This window comes from Antechinus flavipes, chromosome 5 (genome assembly GCF_016432865.1).
Source record: "Antechinus flavipes isolate AdamAnt ecotype Samford, QLD, Australia chromosome 5, AdamAnt_v2, whole genome shotgun sequence".
Lineage (NCBI taxonomy): Eukaryota > Metazoa > Chordata > Mammalia > Dasyuromorphia > Dasyuridae > Antechinus > Antechinus flavipes.
In genome coordinates, this window is record NC_067402.1 from 290,711,484 (window position 1) to 290,736,775 (window position 25,292).

The window sequence follows — 25,292 nt, forward strand, 5'->3', positions numbered from 1 at the left end:
TAGGCCTTATAATTTTATTAAATGGACTCTTTGATCCTCCTGTGCCCACATCTGTTATTTGATGGCCCCGAGTCATGGGAGGCCACAATAAGGCCATCGAGGCAGATTTGAATAGAAATTATAATGTCAGCAATTCCAAAGTTACTATTGGTAAGTCAAGAAGCAGGCCTTCAGAAGAGTCTTTGAAAATCGTTAGCTCAAGATATCTTCTTTGTCTTTAAATGTCGAATTAGCTCCTTCTACCTTTATTACTAGCCCAGCTTTCCAGCTCAGGTAACTTTGCTCCTTCTCCCTCCCTCCCCACTAAGCAGATTGGGCTGCCCGTCCTGTGCCAGCCTCAGCTACTTTGAATCTCTCACAATATCTTCTCTAAACTAATAAGATAGCACAAAAGGAGAGGAGGTGTGTGTGTGTGTGTGTGTGTGTGTGTGTGTGTGTGTGTGTGTAAGAATAGAATAGATATAGAATTGTTACTTAGCTTTCTGCCTGATTTTCTTGAGGGTGGGTGGCAGTACTGGGGGCATGAGGGTGAGATCTGAGTTCCTTTAGAGCATCTCCCACAACCAGAGCACTCAATGGTTTGTAAAGTGCTTTTTTTTTTAAATCACAACCCTTCGGGGACTGATGAATATCTATCTTCTATTTGGGCAGAGGAAGAAACTGAGTCTTGGAGATGAAGGAGCTTGCCCATAGTCATGTGGCTAGGGATTGGTGGAGCTGCCGCTGTGGCCCAGAGCTCTTGGTTCTAAGTTCAGAGATCTCCCCCTCACACCTCTTCAGCAGTGGTGAGGAGAAAAGAGCTCACCGAGAAGTTTTCAGTGGTCAGTTCTTAAAAGGGATGCCCCTGTAGCAGTGCACAAGCAGCTATAGTTTCAGAAAGTTTTTTCTAGTTCTAAAACATCTGGAACATCTGAAAGGGATAAAGAAGTGCTCTAAGGGCTAGATACCTTGCACCACTGGCAATGTACCTCCATTAGAGGCTTACACTATCTAGGGGCCTCTAAACCCAGCCCCATTTTGGGTTTGTCTTGCACAGTAGGGAAGGAAAGCCATTTATGTTCATTCTACATGATAATCTGTTATTACTTGTCATGGTCCAAGCATAGGTCTACTCAACATCAGTGCTGAGGTGTTTCTGAGCCTGGGAAAGACAGATACACTCCGCCTGCTCTTTCTATTAAGCTTTCAGGCTCCTGACCATTTATGATCTCATGGCATCAGATCCATTAGCGCACTCTCTCTCTCTCTCTCTGTCTCTCTGTCTCTATCTCTCTCTGTCTGTCTCTATCTCTGTCTCTCTCTGTCTCTCTCTGTCTCTTTCTCCTCTTCTCTGTCTCTTTGTCTCTCTGTCTCTGTTTTTCTCTCTCTGTCTCTTTCTATTTGTCTCTCTGTTTCTCTGTCTCTCAATCTTTGTTTTTCTGTCTCCCTGTGTATGTCTCTCTCTCCATCTATCTTCTTATCTCTGCATCTATATCTCAGTCTGTCACGGTGGTCTATCTATGCCCACTCATGCATTAAGAATGAGCCCTCTTCTTATTCCTTCCACCAGGAATTCTTACCTCACTGACCAAGAAGGACTTTTTTCTTTTTTTTTTTAAACAAAATATTTTAAATTAAATTTATTTAGTATTTTATTTTTCCTGTTATATGTAAAAACAATTTTTAACATTCATTTTTAAAACTTTTGAGTTCCAAATTCTCTCCCTTCCTCCCTCCCTACCTCATTGAGAAGGTAAACAATTTGATATAGGTTATACATGTATAAACCCATGCAAAACATTTCCATAATTGTCATGGTGTTAAAAAAACATAGACCAAAAAAAAGGCCTTGAGAAATATAAAGTTAAAAGAATCTGTTTCAATCTGTTTTCAGACACCATTAGTTCTTTGTCTGGGGACGGGTAGCATTTTTCATTATAAGAAAGGACTTTATTCTTAGAGCACATTTTCCTTCTGGTCAGTGAGCCTGGCTGACAAAGCCTAGATCCCTTGCTCATCCTGCTTCCCCCAGCAGTCATTAGGGACTGCTAGAAAAGGGGACATGGAGGCAGAGTAGAATCCATCCAATTCAGAGAGGGAGAGACAGGCAGGAGGCCAGGCTGGAGACTGTCATTATTGCTCAACAATAAACAGCAGGAAAATCCTCAGAAAAAGCAAAACCATCTTCATATTATTTTATGTGTCCTCTCCCTACTGCATGCAGTTAACCTAGTTTACTGAAATTTTGGAGTCCTATAAGCAAAGCTCATTTTCCCAGTTTGTTTTGGGTGGGGGGGAGCAGAGAAGGTAGGTCTGTGTGTGTGTGTGTGTGTGTGTGTGTGTGTGTGTGTGTGTGTAAGTTTTCCCCATGAAAAAAAAAGAACAAAATGAGAACAAAAAGAAACAATTAAAGAACTGCTTTGTGCCAACCATGTTTAAGTAGCCTTTCCATTTGTTGTTTTCTTTGTGGTTAAAAAAAAAAGAGTTGTTTTTTAATAAGACGTTGCTGGCTTTTATTGTTTGATTGACCTGATTTAATGGAGAGCAGCCTGGCATGGGCTCACAGTAGGGATGGCTTGTAAGTATATTAAGGAAGATGTATCAAATTGGCAGTTTCCCCAAGTATTTTTAGCTCCTTGAAATGTGAGGCAGAGTGGCGTCCCAACGCCCCATCTTCCCTGTCTGCCTTGTCACTCGGGCACAGCAAAGCTGGCTTTGTAGCGAGCTCATTAATTAAACATCTGAAGGTCAGTGCATGTCACAGTCCCCTTTTTGATCAGTTTTGGGAAAGAGGGAATTGGAAAAGGCCCTGCAGAAATAAAGCGTATTGATAGTTGAGGTTCTCCACAAACACGGCTCTGCTGAGCCCGCCACTCTAAATTGCCTTCCTTCCAGTTCGGTGTGTCCACGGCGAATATCGAAAAAGCCCTCAGTGCATTTGACACCACCAAAAGAGGATACGTGTCCCTGAATTACTTAAAGGTGGTTGTTGACAACTTTATATTCCCGTTACCAAAAGGGATTTTTCTGCAGCTACTGAAAAGGTAAGTTTTCCTTGGCAATATTTGGAAATGTTAACCGGCGACTGGAAAAAGGCGACGGGCTGGGCAGGCGGCAAGAGCTGGGGAAGAGATGGCCCGGGCCGCCCTGGTCCCCCCGGTCCCCTCTGGTGGATCTCTGGGAAGATCTGCCCAGGAAAGCACAGGGGCGGCAGGCAGGGCAGGGGGTGCCTGCATTGGTGAGCTCTCTGATTCAGCCTCGGAATGGATGGGGCAGCGAGGGCGCTTGCTCGCTGGGACCCAGGCGTTGCCTCTTCTGGCCTCCTGGTTTGGGGTTCCAACATGGCCCAGGCACGGGGGGCGGAGATGTCACCCGCAGAGCCCAGGGCAGCAGGGAGGGAGGGGTGCGGGGGCTTGTTCAGGGATCTCGGTGGATCCTTGAGCTCGCCTCTCTCAGAATAGACCACAAGACTCCAAGGGATCTAAAGAATCATTTGGAAGAACAGGGGCTGATTGGCCCAGAGAGAGGAAGTCTCAGACACACATCCTGGGACTGGAACAAGGAACAACCCAGGAAAGTCCCAGAAAGAACAAATTTCAGTCTAGTGTCTAGTCAGTCTAGTGAAGGATTTCCTCGCAGTGAATGGTCCTCTAAGTGGGATGGGTTATCTCAGGGGTTAGCGAGTCCCTCGCCACCAGAGGTACCCAAGCAGAAGATTTGTTGGGGATGCTGCACTTAGCAGTTTGATGGAATGACCCGAGGGCCTTTTTACTCCAGGCTCATGCACTCTGGGACTTTCCCATATATTGGTATCTGCGGAGCCCAAGCCGGGTTTACACAGGTCCACAGAGCAGAGGGCTGGGCTTCCTCTGCAGTCACAAGCCCCCCGAGGCTCTGTTAGGCACCAGTTACGGACCAGAGAGGAAAAATGACCCCCTCCAGATCCATGCGGCGCTGTCCGGCGGCGGGCAGCCTTCCGAGACTGCTCTCCTTCTCGACACAGGAAGTCCTAGGAGCACAGGGTCAGAGGCGTAATTATCGTGTTCAACCTCCTCATTTTCAGATGAGGAAACCGAGACCTTGAGGGTCAGAGCTGAGCCTTGAACGAGGTTTGTGCTCTTGCCTTCAAGGAGTGTCCCGTTTCCTGGGGGCAGGACAAAGAATATGAATAATTGCTTATTTCCGAGTCCACAGGGCAGTGAATCCACAGGCAAGAGGGACCAATTACTTTTCCATGGGGCTGTAGGGAAGGGCGTAGGATAAGGGAAGCTTTCCTTGTGGGACCCTGCCTCATTCTCCTGGTCTCTCATTGCTGAAAAGGAAGGTTGGGGCTTTAGTTCGTGTGGACCTTGAGCATTAAACTGTCATCTTGGTGCATGCTCTAGAATCCTGACTGATTTCCCCTCCTGCCTCCCAACTTACTTAGGGGTGGCTCAAGGCTGAGCATTGAACATGCTTTGTGGGCCTTTGCCTGTTAGGTAACTATGATATTGTTCTTTCTTTCATTCTTTGAGATGTGAGTCTTATTGCTTCAATGGAGAAAGTGCATCTCATCTGAGAAAATGCCCCAAACCAAGTCCGGGATGGTTTGTCCCCTATTTCTCTGACATTCAGTGTCCAGAGGTCCCCTTCAGCCCTGACATCCCCTGCTCTCAGGCCCCTCCCAGCCCTGACATCCCCTGTTCTAAGCTCCCTCCCAACCCTGACATCCCCTGTTCTAAGCTCCCTCCTAGCTCTGACCTCCCCTGTTCTAAGCTCCCTCCCAGCTCTGACATCCCCTGTTCTAAGCTCCCTCCCAGCTCTGACATCCCCTGTTCTAAGCTCCCTCCCAGCTCTGACATCCCCTGTTCTAAGCTCCCTCCCAGCTCTGACATCCCCTGTTCTAAGCTCCCTCCCAGCTCTGACATCCCCTGTTCTAAGGCCAGCCCATCCCAGAGTAGAAACCCTCACTTTGATCACCACCAGGAGCACAGCAACAGCAATAATATTATCATTGTGACAATGGTGTCCCTACAACTCTCACTTATTCTTACATTGACAGGGAGCCCACTACCTTCCAAAGCAGCCTCTCCCATTTTAGAAGAGCTTGATTTGTTAGGAAGTTTCCCTCAGTCTGGTGAAAATCTCCCAACTGAGTCCCAACATAGCTTTTTCACTCTTTCTGTTGTTTGCTTGCATTTGGTTTTTTTGTCAGATTTTTTTCCTTCTTGATCTGATTTTTCTTGTGCAGCAAGATAACTATAAATATGCATACATATGTTGGATTTAACACATACTTTAACATATTTAACCTGTATGGGACTACCTGCCATCTAGGGGAGGGAGTGGGAGAAAGGAGGGAAAAAGTTGGAACAGAAGTGATTCCAAAGGACGATGTTGAAAAATTACCCATGTATATGTCTTGCGAATAAAAAGCATGAATAAAACAAAACAATCTAGTCCCAGAGGGTCCAACCTCCCATTGGTGCTCATTTCCCTACTGGAAGGCTGAGCCTCTATAACTCTGCAGACTTGTCAGTAGATGAAATACAGCTGTTGGTAACTTGGACTGTCCCCCCTTATAAGCCACAGTGCAGCTCCCCTTGGCACATGGCCCCCAGATGAACCTGGCTCGAAAGGGCTGACCTCTAAAAGATTCCCCGGCAGGAATCCATGGCCAGCTTGTCCAGGTTGTCAGTGAGATGGTGTTTTCAGTGGACAGGAGTGTCTTGGAGCGTATCTGGAATCGGAGCACCATGGGATGAATCTGGGTCTGGGGCCCAAGTGTCTGTAGAGCAGCTGCCTGGAACTAGCAGCCTCCCCATCACTGCCGCTCCTCTTCCTCCCACTTTTGTATCGGCTGTCGCTGTCCGAGCTTACCAACAATCTGACTTTGCAAAGGAGGGAAGGGGAAAGGAGTAAGCATTTATTAAATGCCTACTGTGTGCCGGGCATGGTTCTAGGATAAGATAAGATTCAAAAGTGAAATTCAGTAGGAATACATGGCAGGTCTTAGTGAATTCACAAGCACAGGAAGGGAGAGTCATGGTTTGTTGGGAAGAGATCTGGGGGTCTTAGTGAATTGTAGGCTCACTGTGTCTTGGGATATGGTAGTCAGAAAAAGTGGGCTGAATTAAGAGGGATGTAAATTCTGGGGTAGGGAGGTGATGTAATCCCCCCTCCCTTTAGCCTTCATGAGGAGTCTTGTGCTAGCACCAGGGGATAGGATGGAGTTTGGTAAGCTGGGAAGTGTTGAGAGGAGGGAGAGTAACCGTGATGTGGAAGGGTCTCAAGGCCAGGCTGAAGAAAGACTTGTTGGCGTCAGTGGGAATTTTAGACTGAACTGAGGCACAGGACGAGGGTGGGGGGCAGAGGACTGTTGATTGAGAACTAGAAGGGCCACGAAAGCCTGTTGCCTAGAAGAGGGGTTAGCCCCTCTTGGGGGCCCCAGGGTACTGAGCTAGGCACACTGTGGGGAGGCTACAGAGGCTAAGACTGGAGTTCCACATCAGGGAAATACCCCCAAGATGAGTGCTTTCTGGGCGCAGAGTGGGCTTCCTGGGAAGGCGGTGACTTATCCACCTTCTGGGGCTTTGGGCAGCGCCAGGATGGCTGGGGTAAGGGCAGGACGGGGTAAGGGCGGCGGGGGACCGCTGGCGTCTCTCCTGGTTCGCCTCTGGGTCGGTGTCCGGACTCTGAGGTTTGGGATCCCAGCCCCTCCTTCCTCTCTTGCTTCACTCCCCACAAGCCACACACTCTGGACTCCATTTTCTTGAAGTTTTTTGGTGGCTCCTCTGTTATGATGTAGCCACCGACCTGCTGCTTTCCTAACACTGAATTCGGGGTGCCTCGAGTAGAGATAAACCTGTTTAAAACAGCATTTCTATTTTACTTGACCCAGATTAGGATTTAAAACCACCGGTAAAATTGCTTGGAAGCAATTTTTAAGAAAATGTCAGGACTGTGCCTTAGCTGAGAATGGAAACATGATTCCCATGAGGAAAAAGAAAAGGTATGTTGTATATTCTGCTCCCTTTATGAAGTGAATTTGTTTAAAACGCTGTGGAATACGGAGGGAAGTCATAAGGGTGGAATTCCTTTGGTGGTTATTTGAGGGATGGCAAATGGGTCTCGCTGAAAGAGCTAAAATGCACATAGACATAGAAATATTCTGGGCAAATAATTCCCATTTTCAAAGCCTTCACATGTGTCCTCTCACCTGATTCTCAAAAGAATCCAGAGAGGAAGGGAGGGCAAGGAGTTTTATGCCCATTTTCAGATGAGGAAACTGAGGCAATGAGGTGACAACTCCTATGGGCACTCAGCCAATAGTGATAGAGCTGGGATCCCAAGAGGGGCCTACTTACTCTTTAAAAATCCTTCCTAAATCTAGGTTTTTCTGAGCTAGTGGACCTGTGCTATCAAATTTAATAATAAAATATAAGTAAACAAATAAATAACTTGTAATTATAGAGCTCTTTAAGGTTTGCAAAACACCTTACAAACTATCTAATTTGAACCCCTTGTTAATTATCTCACCCAGGGTCTTCTGAACTCAGCTCTTTCTTCCTCTAGGCAAAGTGGGAGACCAGCCCTCCCTTACCTCAGCCAATTGCTACATCCCATCTAGGAACTCCTTTCTTTAACTGAGTTCTCCTGGTGGGCTAGTGGAGTACAAGTGATAAGGGAATGTAAATTGGGCTTCTGCCCCTAGATCCGGTTCAGAAGCACTGAGCTAAGTGCAGGACAGGTGCCATGTGCCAAGACTGGTAGGATCCCTTCTGGGGTTCTCAAGGGAAAACACCCACATGTGAGGATTTAGGCTGCAGGGAAGCGGATGGCCAAGCTCCATGGCCCTTGGGGCCGGCGACAAAACAGGTAGCCATTCTGCCTCTAGTGCCATTTCCGTCAGTTTGGCGATGACAAGGACTGGGGGTGAGGCAGAGAGTGGTCGAGCCCCCACTGGCTCCTGGCCATTGGTCCTGCCCAATACCCACATGCTGCTCCTCCTTTTCCTGGTCACTGAGCCTCCTCCTGTTTCAATATAAACTCTTTGAGATCAAGACCTGTTTCATGTTTTTAACTTTATACCTGCAGCATCTGACATTGCACCTGGCACAGGTGAGATCAGTCAGTCATTCAGCCGATACTCCTGAAGTACCTACTATGGGCCAGGGGCTGAGGATGCAAAAGAAAAGGACTCAATAGCATTTTAATTTTATTTTATTTCAGTAAGTGCAGGGAACACAATTGTGTATGTATGTAAGCGGAATATATTCTCCTATCGCTTTCTATTTCTATTTTCCAAAAGAATTTTTCTAATTGTTTCTATTTTAATTTTAGAGTTATGTTCCCAAAGTTAAAAAAAGATCTCATGTCAATTGACGAGATTCGGCACCAAATGTTAGGGTTTGGCACCGGTGATGAGACTGGGGTAGCAATTCCTAGTTTGAATAAGGCCCGAGGCCCAAGGCGTTCTCCCAGTGGTGCCTTTATTTATGGGAAGAGGCCACGGACAAAACGAAGAGGTAGAATGGACCTACCAGAAGTGGCAAATAGGAAATTGTATGGAGAGAGCCCACGGTTAGCGAGGAAGGAGGGTTTTAACTATTAACAAGGGGAAAGGCAAGTTCCCCAGGGAGAGTTTCCAGTGGAACTCACGATTAACCAGGAGAAAGGGAGTATACCCCTAACTGGCAGGCATAAAGGCATTTAGCAGACAAAAGGGGCTAGGAAGGGAAGAGGATCACCCCAGTGATTGGCTGACTAACCCCCAAAGGGATTTGTAGTTATACCAAGGAGAAAGACCCCATGAGGGGAGGGGGTGAGAAGAAAAACACCGTGGAAACAGAACATCATGATAGGCTAACCCCAAATGGATGGAGCAAAGGTCTAGGTCATGGACAGATTTATGGGGAAATTTAACCTGGGGGTTTGGCATCATAACTTGGCTTTCTGATTGATTGTAGTAAGGTGGGGTCTCCCAAGACCTCCACAGGGGTGGGACTTTCCAGTCCCATCAGTGCTCTCCCTGCTCTCCTCAAACAGTATTATAATCTTATCAGGTGCCAACCCCACCTAGTGACCCGGGACCCCATCATCAATATTGTAACAAACTAGCTATGGTGGAGAATGATGGGTAAGTGCTAGTCAGGAAGGCTTGAGTTCAAGTGTAGAGCTTTGCTGACTGTTTTTTTCTTGCTGAGGCAGTTGGGGTTAAGTGACTCGCCCAGGGTCACACAGCCAGGATGTGTTAAGTGTCTGGGGCCAGATTTGAACTCAGGCCCTCCTGAGTCCAGGGGCTCCACCCACTGCACCACCCGGCTGCCCCTAAGCTTTGCTGATTGTGTGAATTGGCCAACTCACTCGATCTCTGCCCATCTCAGTTTCATCTTCTGTGAACTGGGGCTGATAAATATGCTCTAGCTGTTCAAATGAGATAATATTTGTAAAGTACTTTGCAAACCCAACAGCGCTCTTTCCCAGAACCGTGCACAAGCGCACACCCCGACACGTACAAACATGTGTTTGCAGGTACTTCTCGCTTTGCTTGTTTATATATTTATGTGTGTCTGGATTTGTATGGACAAGACACACTCCTTGTCTGTGGCTGCTTTCTGGAAAGCTCTTCCACTTGCCCTGGGCGGGATGTGCCCATCGGGCGTCTGTTCAGTGGCAGAGCAGAGGAGGGGCTTACACCCTGTACCTGCAGGGGGTGAGCGGCTGCTGCATGGGCTGAGGCCTTGGCTGCCGGGAAGGAGACTCGGGGACGGGAAGGGATGCCGCTGGAGGCACCGGCAGCCTCTGGCTTAGAGCTGAGGCCCCAGCTCTGCCCTAGCAGGGGGACCCCTGGCTGGCCGGCCGAGCTCGGAGGAGGGTCCCCAGGGTCTCCGGGCTGAGGGCAGGCTCAGCGGCAGGAGAGGAGGACCTTGCCTCCTTTTGTCCCCCTCAGGGTCTGTGGATCAGAGCCCGTCTTCAAGGAGAGCATTCTGGTGAAGCTATGCCGGCTGGTGGATGACAACTTTTTCGCCTTGAAGAAGGCCTTCCATTCGATTAACCCGGTAAGTCCGAGGCTGGACCCTCGGGACCCTCGTCTCTGTGGGCCCCCAGCAGGGATGACTGACACCGTCCTGCATCCCTGCCCAGGGCCTCCCTGAGGGCCTACACCGGCCTGGCTGCCCAGAGCGCCCCCATACACGTAACTGGGGCACTGCCTCTGGCACAGCTCGGGCTCCCAGATTCCAGTCAGAAGCCACGGGAAGGACCAGTCCAACTCCTCTCACAGATGTGGCCCAGAAAGGCTTACACTCGCTTCTGCCTTGATGCGTCTTTTTAAAAGGCAGGCTTAAAAGAAAGAGGACAAGAGGGAGCCCCTGGGCTTCTCAGGGCCTCAGTTTTGCTCAGGGCCCTGTCAGTCTGGCGGGGCTGAGAGTTGGCTCTGTGAACATTAGGGGATCACACACATCCAACCCCCTCAGGGGCCCGGAACTGGAAAATGGGTTGATTTACCCATTAAGGTGCGGTAGAGCAGTGCGGTAGCCCAGTGGTTCCACCTTGGGCGTTAGTTGTGGGATCCCACACATGTTGGTCAGCCTGAGTCTCAGTTTGGGAATATACTAATAATGCCCGCGGCTCCTCCAGCCCCTCAGGGGGTGTCCTGGAGTCTCCTGGGGGACTTTGGGAACAAGGGCTATTGAGATACCCATCCTTGCTGCTGGATGTTCCTGGGCGGACCCGCCGTTAGGGCCTCCCGACTCCCTCATGGAGGAAATCTCCAGCAGCCCGGGGTAGGAAAGCTACACGGAAACCCAGTGGGAGAGGGCCCTCTTGGGACCTGAGACAGGCGAGCTCTGGTGGGATCATTTGCTGGAGAATTTCTACGGGGTTCGCTTCATGCTAAGCCTTCTAGACACCAAGAGAAGGGAGAGAAGATGCGAGCTTGAGGAGGCCTTGGGATAGAAGGGATACAGGGCCCCAGGAGCAACAGGAAGAAGGAGAAGGGGCAGGATGGGATGGCTGAGGCTAGAACCAGGGACTACAGGAAGAGGGAGAAGGTCTGAGCTCCCAGAGCCTCTAGGGCAGGATGGGATGGCTGACGGAGCCCAGGATCCCAAGATCCTTTGTAGGTTGGTAACCACATCTCTTGAGAGCAAATATGGGTGTCTCATGATGCCATGAAAATAGGTGGCTTTCTTAGTTTTTTTTCCCATGAAAAAAATAAGTTTCTGTGCAGAATAAGTTTACTTAGGCCCTAGAAGGACGTGCTGAATGGAACACCTTTCTGGGTAATTAAGTTGCTCCTTTAAAATAAATTAAGCCCTTTGACTAAGGAGAACAATATAATATAAATAATAAATAGGTGACATTTATAGGGCATGTTGGATAGCAAAACATTTTTTTAAGGTAAACATCAACAAACACCTAAGTTCTATACCTTTGGCAGCAATCCAAGACTCCAAACAAAACAGTCACTGCCTTCAAGGCACTTACACTCATTGGGTAGATGCCAGAGGCAGTTAGAAAAATGAATGAGAGGATTTAAAGGGGAGGAGAAAGGGAAAGGGAAAGTAAAAGGTGAGGGAAAGGGAAAGTAAAAGGTGGAGGAGAGGGAAAGTAAAAGGTGGAGGGGAGGAAAAGTAAAAGATGGAGGGGAGGGAAAGTAAAAGGTGGAGGGGAGGGAAAGTAAAAGTGGAGGGGAGGGAAAGTAAAAAAGTGGAGGGGAGGGAAAGTAAAAAAGTGGAGGGGAGGGAAAGTAAAAGGTGGCGGGGAGGGAAAGTAAAAGGTGGAGGGGAGGGAAAGTAAAAAAGTGGAGGGGAGGGAAAGTAAAAAAGTGGAGGGGAGGGAAAGTAAAAAAGTGGAGGGGAGGGAAAGTAAAAAAGTGGAGGGGAGGGAAAGTAAAAGGTGGAGGGAAGAGAGAACAGCCTGGTTTTGTGATTTCCTCCTCTGTGAATCAGGGTGTGGAAAAGAGCTATCAGCAGTAGGGTGGCAGTAGTGGGCAATAATGAAGAGTTAGGATTTGCCCACGTATCTTTTGGGAGAAGACAATGTGAGCTTTTGTTGACACAGCTCTCTGTTTCCCTCCCTTTCCTCCTTCACACCTAATGCCCAAATCAGAAGCAGGATGGCAAGATCACGGGCAAAGAAATGCGGCACATCCTGAGCACCGTCCTCTGGAAGGTCAGCGACTCAGAATACAAAGAGCTCATGCAGATCCTGGACCCCACAGGCTCGGGCTACATCAACTACATCACCTTGCTCTACCTGCTGGAGGAGGACAGCTCCATGGTGAGTCTGCTGAGGGCTCCGCCAGCCACCAGGGCCAGCCTTCCTGCCCTCCCCGAAAGAAAGGCCGGTGAAATGTGCTGGGTGCGGGTGCGCTCCGGGACCTGCCCACCCAACCTGTCGAGGACTGACCCTGCCTGAAACCTGCCCGGGCTCCCGACATCTCTATAGGAGCAGGGAAAATAGAGCTTCATGGGGGGTTCTAGGGCCATACATATCGAGTCTATCTATGTATCTATCTCCATCCATCTTTCTATCCATCTATCTCCATCCATCCATCTTGCCTATCCATTTATCTATTACCTATCTATCTATCTATCTCCACCCATCCATCTTTCTGGGGTGTGTGTGTCAGCAATTGTTGAAACACAAAATGGACCCCAGGGTGGGGAGGAGGAGTAGTGGGTGGGCACTGCAGGGAGGGTGGGTCAGCCCCGAGGAAAAGAACTTGTGGAAAGGGTTGGCCGATGCCAGTGAATGTGTTGTCACTGTGGACATCCCACCCGATACCTGCTGGCCACTTGTTGGGACTTCTCACCACGTGGCTCATCCAGCATTTCCAGACTTTCCAGGTTCACAAAGTCCTTTTCTCACAATCTTCTGAAAGATGTAAGATTAATTCCATTTTACGGAAGAGGAAATAGAGGTTTGGGGTTGTTAAGGGACTCACCCATGATCACATTGCAGAAATGATGCAAACTCAGGGCTTTCCTGGCTCCAGATGTAGGCAGGGCTCTCCTCATCCTGCCCTGCTGCCTTTCTAGAGAGGATTTTTCCATCCAGTGTGTGAGCACCGATCTCTTTAGGGCTTGGTAGTGCTTTTAAAGGCTTGTTTTTAATAAAGAGCTCTTCCCAGTTCTCTTTAAGGCTGCTTTCCATCTGAGAGTACCCTGGTTTCTCCTGCCTAGACTTGTACGCAGTTGCTTGTCTTCCCCATTAGCCTGTGAGGCCCTTTCTTTGTAGCTCCTGCACCTGGGGCATCATATATGCTTTTTTTTCTTTTTTTAAATAACTTTTTATTGACAGAACCCATGGCAGGGTAAATTTTTACAACATTATCCCTTGCACTCTCTTCTGTTCTGATTTTTCCCCTCCCTCCCTCCACCCCCTCCCCGAGATGGCAAGCAGTCCTTTATATGTTAAATATCATACAAGCTTCTTAAAGGATTTGAACCCTTCCTGACTTCCAGTAGTTGGATTCCTCAACAGAGGCACCCTCTCTCCCCCCTCCTCACCGACCTGGAGCATTCAGAACACTCTGGTTTAAAAGGGGCCTTTTCGAAGGGAAAGGGACCTGTATGTGCCAAAATGTTTGTAGCAGCCCTGTTTGTAGTGGCTAAAAACTGGAAAATGAATGGATGCCCATCCATTGGAGAATGGCTGGGTAAATTGTGGTATATGAATGTTATGGAATATTATTGTTCTGTAAGAAATGACCAGCAGGATGAATACAGAGAGGACTGGCGAGACTTACATGAACTGATGCTAAGTGAAATGAGCAGAACCAGGAGATCATTATACACTTCGACAACGATATTGTATGAGGACATATTTTGATGGAAGTGGATTTCTTTGACAAAGAGACCTGAGTTTCAATTGATAAATGACGGACAAAAGCAGCTACACCCAAAGAAAGAACACTGGAAACGAATGTGAACTATCTGCATTTTTGTTTTTCTTCCCGGATTATTTATACCTTCTGAATCCAATTCTCCCTACGCAACAAGAGAACTGTTTGGTTCTGCAAACATATATTGTATCTAGGATATACTGCAACATATCCAACATATAAAGGACTGCTTGCCATCTAGGGGAGGGGGTGGAGGGAGGGAGGGGGAAAAAAATCGGAACAGAAACGAGTGTCAATATAATGTAATTATTAAATAAAAAATTAAAAAAAATAAATAAAAAAAATAAAAAAAATAATAAAAGTAACAGCTAATCACAGGAAAAAAAAAAGGGGGGGGCCTTTTCATTAGGCCCAAAGTTTGAATCTGATCCATATTGGGGTCCATTGAGTTTGTATGAGGCTTTTTTGAAGGCGTGTGTGTGATCCAGACATATCACTTTATGCAATCTGACTTCAATGTGACCCATCTCATCAACTATTTTGCTTTGTAAAGGGTGAGAATTGGGGGACAACCCAGTCTGGGGTTAGTGTTAACTGAAGCTGTTGAGTGTAGCAGGCTTTATTCCCAGAAGTAGTTTGCAGACATTAATGGATGGGACAGCTTCATTGCTGGACACCCTGGAAGAGATAATGTCATAGCAAACCATCTTTATTGAATGACTTCTATAGGCAGCCATATATATCCTGAATATATTCCATTCAGGAAGCATCGATTTATCAAACTGCCGTCTGCCTCACGTAGGGCTGGCTCTCAGAGAGATAGAGAATAAGAAGATACCCATCCCAAACCACTGAAAAGCCCCAAAGTCTCCAGCCTCACTAGGAGTTTCCATTCTGGGGTGCGTGTGTGTATGTGTGTGTGTGTGTGTGTGTGTGTGTTTTAGATAAGCGCATAAACAGAGAAGCAAATGTAGCATACATTGAGGAGGGAAATAGAACTCAACTGAACGCATTAAGGCCTCTGTCTTAATGTACCTGTGCATAGCCTTGAGGAGGGCCGAGGAGTGGAAAAATGGTCAGGACGACATGCAGGCAGAGTCTGGGCGGTGGCAGACACAAGGGATGGTGTGGGGAGATTGGAAAAGGCATAAAAGAATCTCATGCAATTAATTTTATAACGTAATCAGTTTTAATTTGCCAATATGCTGCCTCTTCTTCCTCCATTAGATGAAAAAAAAAAGACCGAATGGACTCAAAGATGAAAAGGCGCCTCAATTTCTAGCCTGGGATTCAGTAAGTAATATTCCCTTTCTTGTTAAATAAGATCGGTAGCCAAACTATCAACCTTATGCCAGCAAGGCTGGATCAGGACTTCAAGGGCGCGAGGGCGCAGTGAACGCACCAGATTTTGGCCCCCGAAAGCCTCCATCCCCAAGTAGCTGTCACTCTGGTGAGGAGCCTCTCCATGCCCGGGGACAGACAGACACACGGTGGGACATCCCCATTGGCACTCGGCGCTCTCTCACCTTGCCAGCAACTGCCAAAGCTTGTGCCCGCTGGGGTGGCTGGTGGAGCTGCAGGGCGATTACACCGAGGAATCACTCATGAACTTGACAGTGAATTAAGCATGTGTCTCATCAGCACCCTGTGATACAGGCCGGGCAAATGTTAGCCCTACCTCCATCTTACAGAGGAGAACACATACCCAGAGAGCAGACGGGACTTGTCGGGGGCTACGTGTATGTCAGAGACAGGACTCAAACCCCAATTAAAAATTCAAGGCCCAGTTTTCATTTTGGCTTTAGTTCCTTCATGTTCCTTCAGGGGACATTGCTTCCCTTGTCCTATGAGAAGGATCATTAAATAAAAATGTTCCTGATGTTTGCATTAGGTGGAAGAAGTCCTTCAGGATGCCATTTCTAAAAACCTGCAAGACTTCCACGTCTTGTTGAAGACCCATGACATCGGAGACACGGGACTCATTAGTAGAAATCATTTAAAGAAAATCTTACAAACGTTTTGTCGGTATTTGACTGATGAGCATCTGACAAAGTAAGTTGTCTGGTGACTGATTCCAAGCATATCACTTCATCATCTGGACTGACCTAAATAATCTGCTAAAAATCAATCCCAAGTCGAATCACCATCATTTATTTGGTCAACTCTGAATGATACTCTAGGCTGTTCTTAGCTCGCTCATTGGCCTTAGGAAAATAGGCAGTCAGCAAGGTTGACAACTCTTGCTCTAGATAATTAAGGCCAGAGGAAAATTAGCATGGCCATTTTATTTAAAAAATCTTTAATTTTTTTATAAAAGCTTTTTATATACAAAACATATGCATGGGTAATTTTTCAACATTGACCCTTGCAAAACTTTCTATTTCAACTTTCCCCCTCCTTCTCCCCCCTTCCCCCTGATGGCAGGTAATCCCATACATGTTAAAGATGTTAAAATATATGGTAAATACAATATATGTGTACATATTGATAGTTATCTTGTTAGCATGGCCATTTGGGGAGTGCTTTGTCAACCTCAACCACCTAAAAAAGGGGAATAAGTGTAAACCTGTGTTTGTGTCTGACTTAATTGCCTCCAGACTGGTCAGCTCTTGCCTTTTCACTTTGTAATCCTTTGTTTCGGAATCTCCTATGCCAGAGGAAATTGCTGCAAACTCACCTGTGGCCTTCTACAGGATGAAGTCCTGCTTCCCTCCAGGAGCTTAGCCCCCACTGAGTGCAGAAGCTTGTCTCTGCTGCTGAGAGAGAAACACAGACCTTAGTGAAGTTTCTCACAGACTTGGGGCAAGGCAGCTCCAGGAAAGGAGAACCAGAGCCTCTTGACTACAATCTGACACCTGCACACCAGACCACTTCCCAGTTATGTCACCTACACATGTGTGTGTACATAGCCGTGTCCATGTAGAAATGCACACATACGAAGAGGTGCTTATTAAGTGAATCAGGATGTGCTAAGCTCTTTACAACTATGATCCCCACAACCACCTTAGGAGGGAGGTTCTATTATCCCATTTTAGAGGTGAGGAAATGGAGGCACATACAGTCTAGGAGAATTATTAAGGTCTTGAGTTAGCATTTGAGACAGGATTTGACTCAGTTCTGACTCCCCCAATGCATATCATAGTAATTGTGAACAATTACATGATATATTTTGAAAATGCTTTGTTAACTTCAGTTAAAAAAAGGGGGAGTGGGTGTAACTGTAAGCTGTGTCTCTGTGTGACACTGACTTTAAAACCCTTCCATAGAGATGACATCTGTGTGTGTCCGTCCATTCTCGAGGCTTGGAATGATCTCGGCTGTTGCTCCTTGAGTTCCTGTTTTTTTTAAAGTTCTTTATAAAGCGCTCCCCTCAGCACTTTCCCCCTGCACATCTCTTTACATTCATACTGGGATAGTGTTCTGTTATCTACGTGTCTCACTGGTAGTCGGGGAGCTCTGGGAAGGCAGGGACTGGGCTCTCATCAAAATTTGCCGTCTCCCTCCGTACCCAGCTCAGGGCTCCATACACAGTTGGAACTTAATGCATGCTGATCGCTTGTTGTGTTGGCTGTGTCTATGAGAAAATTAAAAAAAACCCATTTCTGTGTTATCTTAACAGGCAAAGTGTTTCTGATAGAGAAGGCCTTGGTTGAATTGGTTTGGAAATGCATGATCACCTCTGCAGACCCTAGGGCTGGTTGGGCTGCTTACCTGGTTCTAGAATATTTACAGAGGCCAAAGCGGTGGAGTTAGCTTTGCTTTTACTCCCCGGAGTTCTGATGGTTTCTTTCTTTTCTTCAGACTCTGTGATAAGTTCCAGGATGCAACTTCAGGAGGAATCCTTTATAAGAAACTTTTGGCCAGTATCGGAATCATGAGCCCAGTCCAAGATTCTGTAGTCACCATTCAGAGCTTCCAGTCACCAAATGGAAGCGGTCGAAGAGATGATACTTCTGACAGGTAGACAGACAGGCTTTTGATTGGGGGTAAAAATAATTATTCATTGGCTTGACTATGCTGTTATTGGTTAAATGAGACTAATAGCACATATGTTACAAATCTTTCGGGGGTAATTGATGCGTTATGACATTTATGGAAAATCTGAGAAAAACAAAGCTTGCCTTCTCCATGGGGGAGGGAGGGAGAGGACTTGGAACTCAAAATTAAAAAGGTGAATGTTAAAGAATCCCAAGTAATGAAAAACAAAACAAGCCCTGCCTTCTGAGAAACAACCTGGCACTTGGAAAGTTGACTCGAGTGGAAGCTCCTTGTGGGCAGGGACTTTTTTGTTCATTTTTGTCCTGTCCCAGAACCTGGCAGAATGCTTGGCTCTCAGTCTATAATAAGGGAGGGGCGATTTCATTTCTTTTATCCCTGACACTCAGCACAGTACTGGGCATATAGTAGGTGGCTAACAAATGCTTGTTAATTGACTAGAGCCTAGGTTTTAATGTTAAACCTATTATAGTTCCCTCGCATGTCAGAACTGGAAAATACTTTAGAGTCAATCTATTCAAAACATTATATAGAAAGGGACTTAGGCTCATGGTCGCACATAGTAGATAGAATTCTGAGGCAAGCATTGACCTTGGTCTTCCAGTTTCCAATCTGGGCTCTCTGGCAGAGGCTGGACAAGAATTTTCTATATCCATGTTGGGTGTGGAGTTAGTCATTGGACTAATAATTCCAGCCAAGAGTCTGTCATTTTAACCCAGGATCGCTTCTTTTATCTTTCCAATGGCCTGGACTTCATCTTCTTTGGGAAAAGCTCCCAGTTTCTGATTTCCAGTACAAGTGAGCAAGCTATTAAAACACCTGCCAAATCTAAGTCTTAGCATAAAACACACTCAGTGAATCTATTAAAAAGTCCAACCAATGAATATTCTGGCTCTTCTTCGTTTTGAAAAAAAGCCATTGAGTACTAATGAAAGAGAATGATTTTTAACTTACTTGTTCATGGGTCATAATAAATCCATAAAGAAATGTTAAATAGATGTGAGGTTTTCGCTTTGTAACCTCCCTTGGAAGATATTCTGGGATAAGTAACAATGGATTATCTTAATGGGCGGCTGATGAAATCCGAAGATGTTCCTGTTAGGGCGGAAGCTTTGGCAAGTACTTCCAGAATGGGACAGATGGATCAGATTGAAAAGGTTAAAATCCCTGTAGGATAGAAAGGGGACAGGGACAGGGGCTGGAGTTATGGTGATGGCCTTGAAGCTCCACGCATTAATGATGGTCCTGGGATCATGGTGCTAGAAAGACCTTCTCAATATGGATGAGAAGTGGGCCCAGAGGGAAGGGACTTACTCTGTTCCACTTCATGGACTACCGAGACAAAAAAAACCCTTCTGATTCTCAAGCAGCTGATTCTCAAGGTCCAGCTATGTGACCCCAGAGACAAGTTGTTTCACGCCTCTGTGACTCAGTTACCTCATCTGTAAAATGGGGATGATATCGGTCCCTATCATCCAGGGCTGTTGTGAGGAACAAATGAGGTCATGTGTGTAAAGCACTTTACGAAGAGCTATAGAAATGCTCTTGTTCTTACTATCATTATTGTACTTTACCATTTGCCCCAGGGAGCCCAGGATGCCCCGCCATTCTCTGTGGCCACCCGATGGCAAAGTCACCGTGATCCGCAGTGGTAGGAGTCGCTCCTCCTCGTCACCTCTCCGGGTCTCAGCCTCCTCATGTGTATAAATGAGGGGGCCGGACACAGTGGCTGCTGAAAATCTGGAATCCCATAGACTCTGGTGCCTGTTTCCCCCGATGGTACTGGAGTAATGATTCCCACAACCGCCCTGGGAGGGGGTAGATGCTGTTTGGATCCCAGCACCACTTTGTATTTGATCTTAGTTGTTCCTCACAACCACCCTGGGAGCTAGATGCTGTTATCTCCCCCATTTTACAGGTGAGGAAAAGGAGGGGGCAGTCATGAAGTGTTTTGCCCTGGATCATACAACTAAGTGACTGAGGTGGGATTTGAACTCAAGTCCTTCCTGATTCCAAGAGCACCATCAATGACTTAGTAATGATGGAATATGTGGGGCTGAGGTCAAGTTGCTAAGCATTTATTAAGCACCTGGTATGTTCCAGGCCCTGTGCCAAGTGCTAGGAATACAAACTAAGGCAGAGCTGTTCCTATCCTCAGTCAAAAGGGGAAGAAACATGCAAACAGCGAGGTACAAATGAGATTTAGACGAGAAAAACTGGGGGCCCAGGGCTCGTCTGTTGGCCCGAGGGTAGGGCCTGTAGCACATTAAGCAAACAGTTCGACATGACATTGTTACAGAATACAGGGCCAGTGTGGGAGCCTGCAGCCGTCCAGACCAGGTAATTTCTGAGGAGGCTTCCTCTCTAGTGCCCTATAAGCACCTGCCTAAAGACCTCCGCCATCCCTGGAGATGCCTTTTCCTTCTAAAAGCATCTAGACCACCCCCTCCGTGGGCAGCTAGGGAGGACTGAGATGGACACTGACCAGCTGACACAGCGCTTTTCTGCAGCTGTCCGTGGAACACTGAGGGGCCGTATAGTTCAGCTCAAGAGCTCCCCATTCATGACTGCCCGTGTGCCAACATGCTTTTGTAAATCTGGTGGGCCTCTGTGTTTGTAGGAGCAAGCACTCCGATACTAAAAATGAGCCAGTGAGAAACAAGTCTCTCGAAGAAGTGATTGAGAGTCTCAAGAACTGGATCCAACAGCAGGACACTAGCTTTCGAGACACCTTCCTTGAGTACAGCAGGCATCCCCTGGAAAAAATCAGCAAAGAAGAATTTAGGAAGGTAGGAAAGTGGGAGGGGTGTGTGTGTGTGTGTGTGTGTGTGTGTGAGAGAGTGTGTGTGTGTGTGTGTGTGTGTGTGTGTGCGCGCACGCACATGTACATGTTTGGGTGTGTTTCTTGGTTTCCTCAGGGTGTCCAGCCTATGGCCACCCAATAGTCTGGTGTAAGCCCCAAGAATCGGGCCTGAGAGCATCACATAGGAAATCAAACAGCCCTGTCTTTAGGAGCCCTTCTTCATTCTTGACATTTCCCTAAAGAAGACACCCCTGGAATACATTTACATTGGAGAGAGAGGAGAGAGAAACAGAGACAGAGACAGAGAGAGAGAGGGTTCTGTTTGACCCAAACTTGGTCCATTTCCTAGTGTATAGAACATACTGTTCTTTATGCAGTAGGTACTCAATGAATGTTGAATTACATTGCCCATCCCAGTTTTGATACATCACAGGTCAGCATAAGAAATCAAATGGGGATTTTTGGGGGGGCATTTGCAGACGTTCAATAGACAGCACAGAACAATTTAGAAACTCAGAAATGTAGAAAATGTATGTATAGTATTGAATGATATCAACTCAGATTTTGCAATAAGTCATTTATTTATTTATTTATTATTAATTATTAATAAAACACTCCATAAAAGAAAAAGAAAAAATTCAGATTTCTGATACAAAGGGAGAGCCAAAAAATTTGTGGATTTTCCAGATCTCAAGGGTACCACACCCTGAACCCCTGGGATGAGGAAATTCATTTGAATCTTTGCCTATGTACATCAAGAACTTATTTCATCTGAAACACAGAGTTTTCATAGATTTTAATACAATTTCATATATCAACATTTTAGAATTTTGAATTTTTAAAAGTCATGTTGCAGTTTCACAACTAAAGGCACAAGCAAAAGTCTTATCTTTTGGTAATTGTTTTTGGCTCAGAAGACGTTCAAACTGGCACCAAATTTAGACCAATCTTTCACGTTCCCCGTTTGTGTTCTATGGCTCAACGCTGCTTGGGTTTATCAGAGGGTCAGTTCTATATGTGACCATATCCACGTCAAGCTGTTAGGAATTTGCTGATTTTCTTCTGAATACATCAGGCAAACGGCCCCATTGAGAATAGGATACTTTCAATATTGTACAATATACATGATGCCGGGATTCTTTCTTTCCCAGGAGAGATAGTCCCCAGGGCCCTGTTGTTGCTGTTGGCTTCTAAACGTATCTAGAAGGTTAGCAGCTCTACAGGGCATTGTAACCTGGGCTTTGGCTTTATTGTCTTGTTTATTTTTATTTTTTGCCAAAAGGAAGGTTCTTTAGGAGAAGAGTTTACAGATTAAAAGTAAGAAATAAAACGAGAGTGGCAAATACAAAATAAGAGTTGGGAGAGCTTAATAGTAAGGAAAAAGACACATTCCCCAGGGGAACTCATAATTATTCAAGAAAAAGGAAATATTGTATGGGGTGAGAGAAAGCCATTGAGTGATAGGTTAGATTAGCTAGAAGTAGAGTAAAGAGAGAGGTGCTATTAAGGGGAAGGCACTATGGGCAAAAGAGAATACTTCATAGGGAGCTTAATCCTGAAGAGAACTTGGCCTATGGCCTTGTTTATTATGAGGGTAAGTCAATCAACCTACTTCAGGCAGTGTGTGGTGGAGAGAGCAGTGAAATATGGCTCTGAAGACCGAGACTTAATCTTGCCTCTGCTGCTTGATCCCTGTCTGACTTTGATTTACCTTACTTCATCTATACAATTCTAAAAGTTCTAACTCCAAACCCAATGGATTACCTTAATGGATTACTTAATAATGGTAATTGACATTTACATAGAAGTTTAATATTTTGAAATCACTTTATGCACATCGTTTCATTTGATCCTCCCACTAACTCTGTGAGGCACATGTCCTACTGGTATTACTATTCCCATTTTATATCTCTAACATACCCTTCTATGAATGATGCCCCAAATTGCACTCAAGATTTTTTTTCAAGCAAAATAATTTACTTTATCGACTATGTCCTTCTATCCTGCTATAGACCTTTAACGCTATTTTTAAAGTATCTTTGCTGCTTTACTTAACATGTGATATGAAAGGACTGGATCTTAGTCTACACATTTAGTCCTAAAGAGGCTCTGCTGTTTAATTGGTTCTTTTAAAATAAAATTATTTAGTAATTTATTTTTCCACAATTATATATAATGTTTTTTTTAAACATTTGTTTTTAAAACTTTTGAGTCTCGAATTCTCTTTCAATCCTTCCCACTTCCATCATTGAGAAGGCAGGCAATTTGATATAGGTTATGTGTGTAGTCATGTAAAACGTATTTCCATATTAGTCATGTTGTGAAAGAAAACATAGAACCAAAAAACCTTAAGAAAAATAAAATAAAATAAGTATGTTTCAATCTGTATTCCAACACCACCAGTTCTTTCTCTAGGGATGGATAGCATTTTTCATCCTTAATCCTTCAAAGTTGTCTTGGATCACTGGATTGCTGAGAATAGCCAAATCATTTACAGCTAACAATCTTACAATATTGTTGTAATTTTGTACATTATATTTAATTTTTCATCAGCTCTTGGAAGTCTTTCCAGGTTTTTCTGAGAGCATTCTGCTCATCATTTCTTATAGGACACTAATATTCCATCACAATCACATATCACAATCTATTTGCTTTTTCTTCAGTTGATGGGTATCTCTTCAATGTCTAATTCTTTACCCCCAGAAAAGAGATGCTACCAATATTTTTGTACATGTAGGTCCTTTTACTTTTGTTTTTTATTTCTTTTTGGATGTAGACATAGTGGTAGTATTGCTAGATCAAAGAGTGTGGAGAGTTTTATAGTCCTTTGGACAAAGTTTTAAATTACTTTAAAGAATGGTGTAATCATTTCACAACTCCACCAAGAGTGCATTAATATCTCATTTTCCCTACATCTTTTGTCATTTTTTTTCCTATCCTATTAGCCAATTTAATAGGCATGAGGAAACTACCTCAGAATTGGTAATTCTTTCTCTAATCAGTAGTGATTTAGAACATTTAAAAAATATGGCTACAGAGTTTTTTGATTGCTTAATCTGAAAATTCTTAGTATCTATTGATCATTTGATCAACTTTTGAACATTTGTCAATAAATTTGACTCAATTCTCATTTGAGAAATGAGGTCTTTATCTGAGAAAGTTGCTTCAAAAATTTGCTTCAATTTTGTTTTCACAGTTATGATTACCAAATGTGTTTCCCTTCATTTTATTCCCCTCATTTATTCTCACCTTTCACCCTGTTCCTCCTCAAAAAATGTTTTGATTCTGATTCCTTCTTCAAATTGCCTTAATAATGAGAAGGTTTTTATGAGTTACAGGTATCATCTTCTTATGTAGGAATGTAAGCTATTTAACCTTATTAAGTCCTTTATGGTTTCCTTTTCCTATTATTTTTAGTGTTGAATCTTATATTTGAAAGTCAAATTTTCTATTCAGCTCTGTTTTTGTCATCAAGAATGCTCAAAAATCTTCTGTTTCATTGAATATCCACTTTTCTTCCTGGAGAATTACACTCGATTTTGCTGGTAGGTTATTCTTGGTTATAATCCTAGCTTCTTTGCTTTCTAGAATATCATATTCCATGTCTTCTGAACCTTTAAAGTAGAAGCTGCTAAATCTTATGTTATCCTAACTGTGACTCTATGATACTTGAATTGTTTCTTTCTGGATGCTTAATAGTTTCTCTTTGGCCTGAGTGTCGTGAAATTTGGCTATAACATTCTTAGGAAGTTTCATTTTGGGATCTTCTTCGGGTGATCAGTGGATTCTTTCAATTTCCATATTATACTCTGGTTCTAGAATATCAGGGCAGTTTTCCTCGATAATTTAAAAGATGATGTCTAAGCTCTTTTTTTGATCATGGTTTAGAGCTAATCCAATAATTTTAAAATTGTCTCTCCTTGATCTGTTTTCCAGATCAGTTATTTTTCCAATGAAGTATTTCACAGTGCCTTCTATTTTCAATTCTTTTGGTTTTATTTATTGTTTTATGATTTCTCATTAAATCATTAGGTTCCATTTGTCCAGTTCTATTTTTTAAGGAATTATTTTCTTTGGTAAGTTTTTGTACCTCCTTTTCCATTTGGTCAATTCTGTTTTTTAAGGCGTTTTTTCTTCACTGAATTTTTGTGCGTCTTTTTTTCTCATTTACCCAATTCTTTTTAACATTTGGCCTATTCTGTTTTTAAGGTATTATTTTTTGTATTTTTTGTGTCTCCTTTATCAAGCTGTTGACTTTTTCATGATTTCTTGCATCTCTCATTTCTGTTCCCAGGTTTTCCTCTATTTTTCTTACTTGACTTTCAAAATTCTTTTCAAACCTTTCCATGATCTGAAACCAACTCATATTTTTCTTGGAGGCCTTGAATATTGTGGCTTTAACTTTGTTTTATCTTCTGAGTGTGTCTTTTGATCTTGTCATCATAGTAACTTGCTATAGTCTTGATTTTTTTTTTCTGTTTGCTCATTTTCTAGTCTATTTCTTGACTTTTAACTTATTGTTAAATAAGTGAGGCTTTGCTTCCAGAGTAGAGTGAGTCCTGTCCTAAGCTTCAAGGATTTTGTGCAACTGTTTTGAGGGCTATTTCTAGAGACTTGAAGTTTTCATTTCTTCCAAGGTGCTATGATTTAAAAAGTATGTTTACCACTCTTCAGGTCTATGTT

At 44.6% G+C, this 25,292-nt stretch overlaps 1 protein-coding gene across 2 annotated transcripts in view; it reads left to right on the forward strand.

Annotated features, from left to right (window-relative positions):
• EFCAB6 (EF-hand calcium binding domain 6) overlaps positions 1-25,292 on the forward strand; it is a 198,007-nt gene that overhangs the window by 89,662 nt on the left and 83,053 nt on the right. For both annotated transcript variants that reach the window (XM_051962249.1, XM_051962251.1), the window contains exons 9-16: positions 2,875-3,023; positions 6,860-6,970; positions 9,911-10,019; positions 12,073-12,243; positions 15,038-15,103; positions 15,702-15,862; positions 17,612-17,770; positions 20,427-20,595. In XM_051962249.1, coding sequence (XP_051818209.1) covers positions 2,875-3,023; positions 6,860-6,970; positions 9,911-10,019; positions 12,073-12,243; positions 15,038-15,103; positions 15,702-15,862; positions 17,612-17,770; positions 20,427-20,595 — 1,095 coding nt within the window. The remainder of the gene's footprint in view (positions 1-2,874; positions 3,024-6,859; positions 6,971-9,910; positions 10,020-12,072; positions 12,244-15,037; positions 15,104-15,701; positions 15,863-17,611; positions 17,771-20,426; positions 20,596-25,292) is intronic.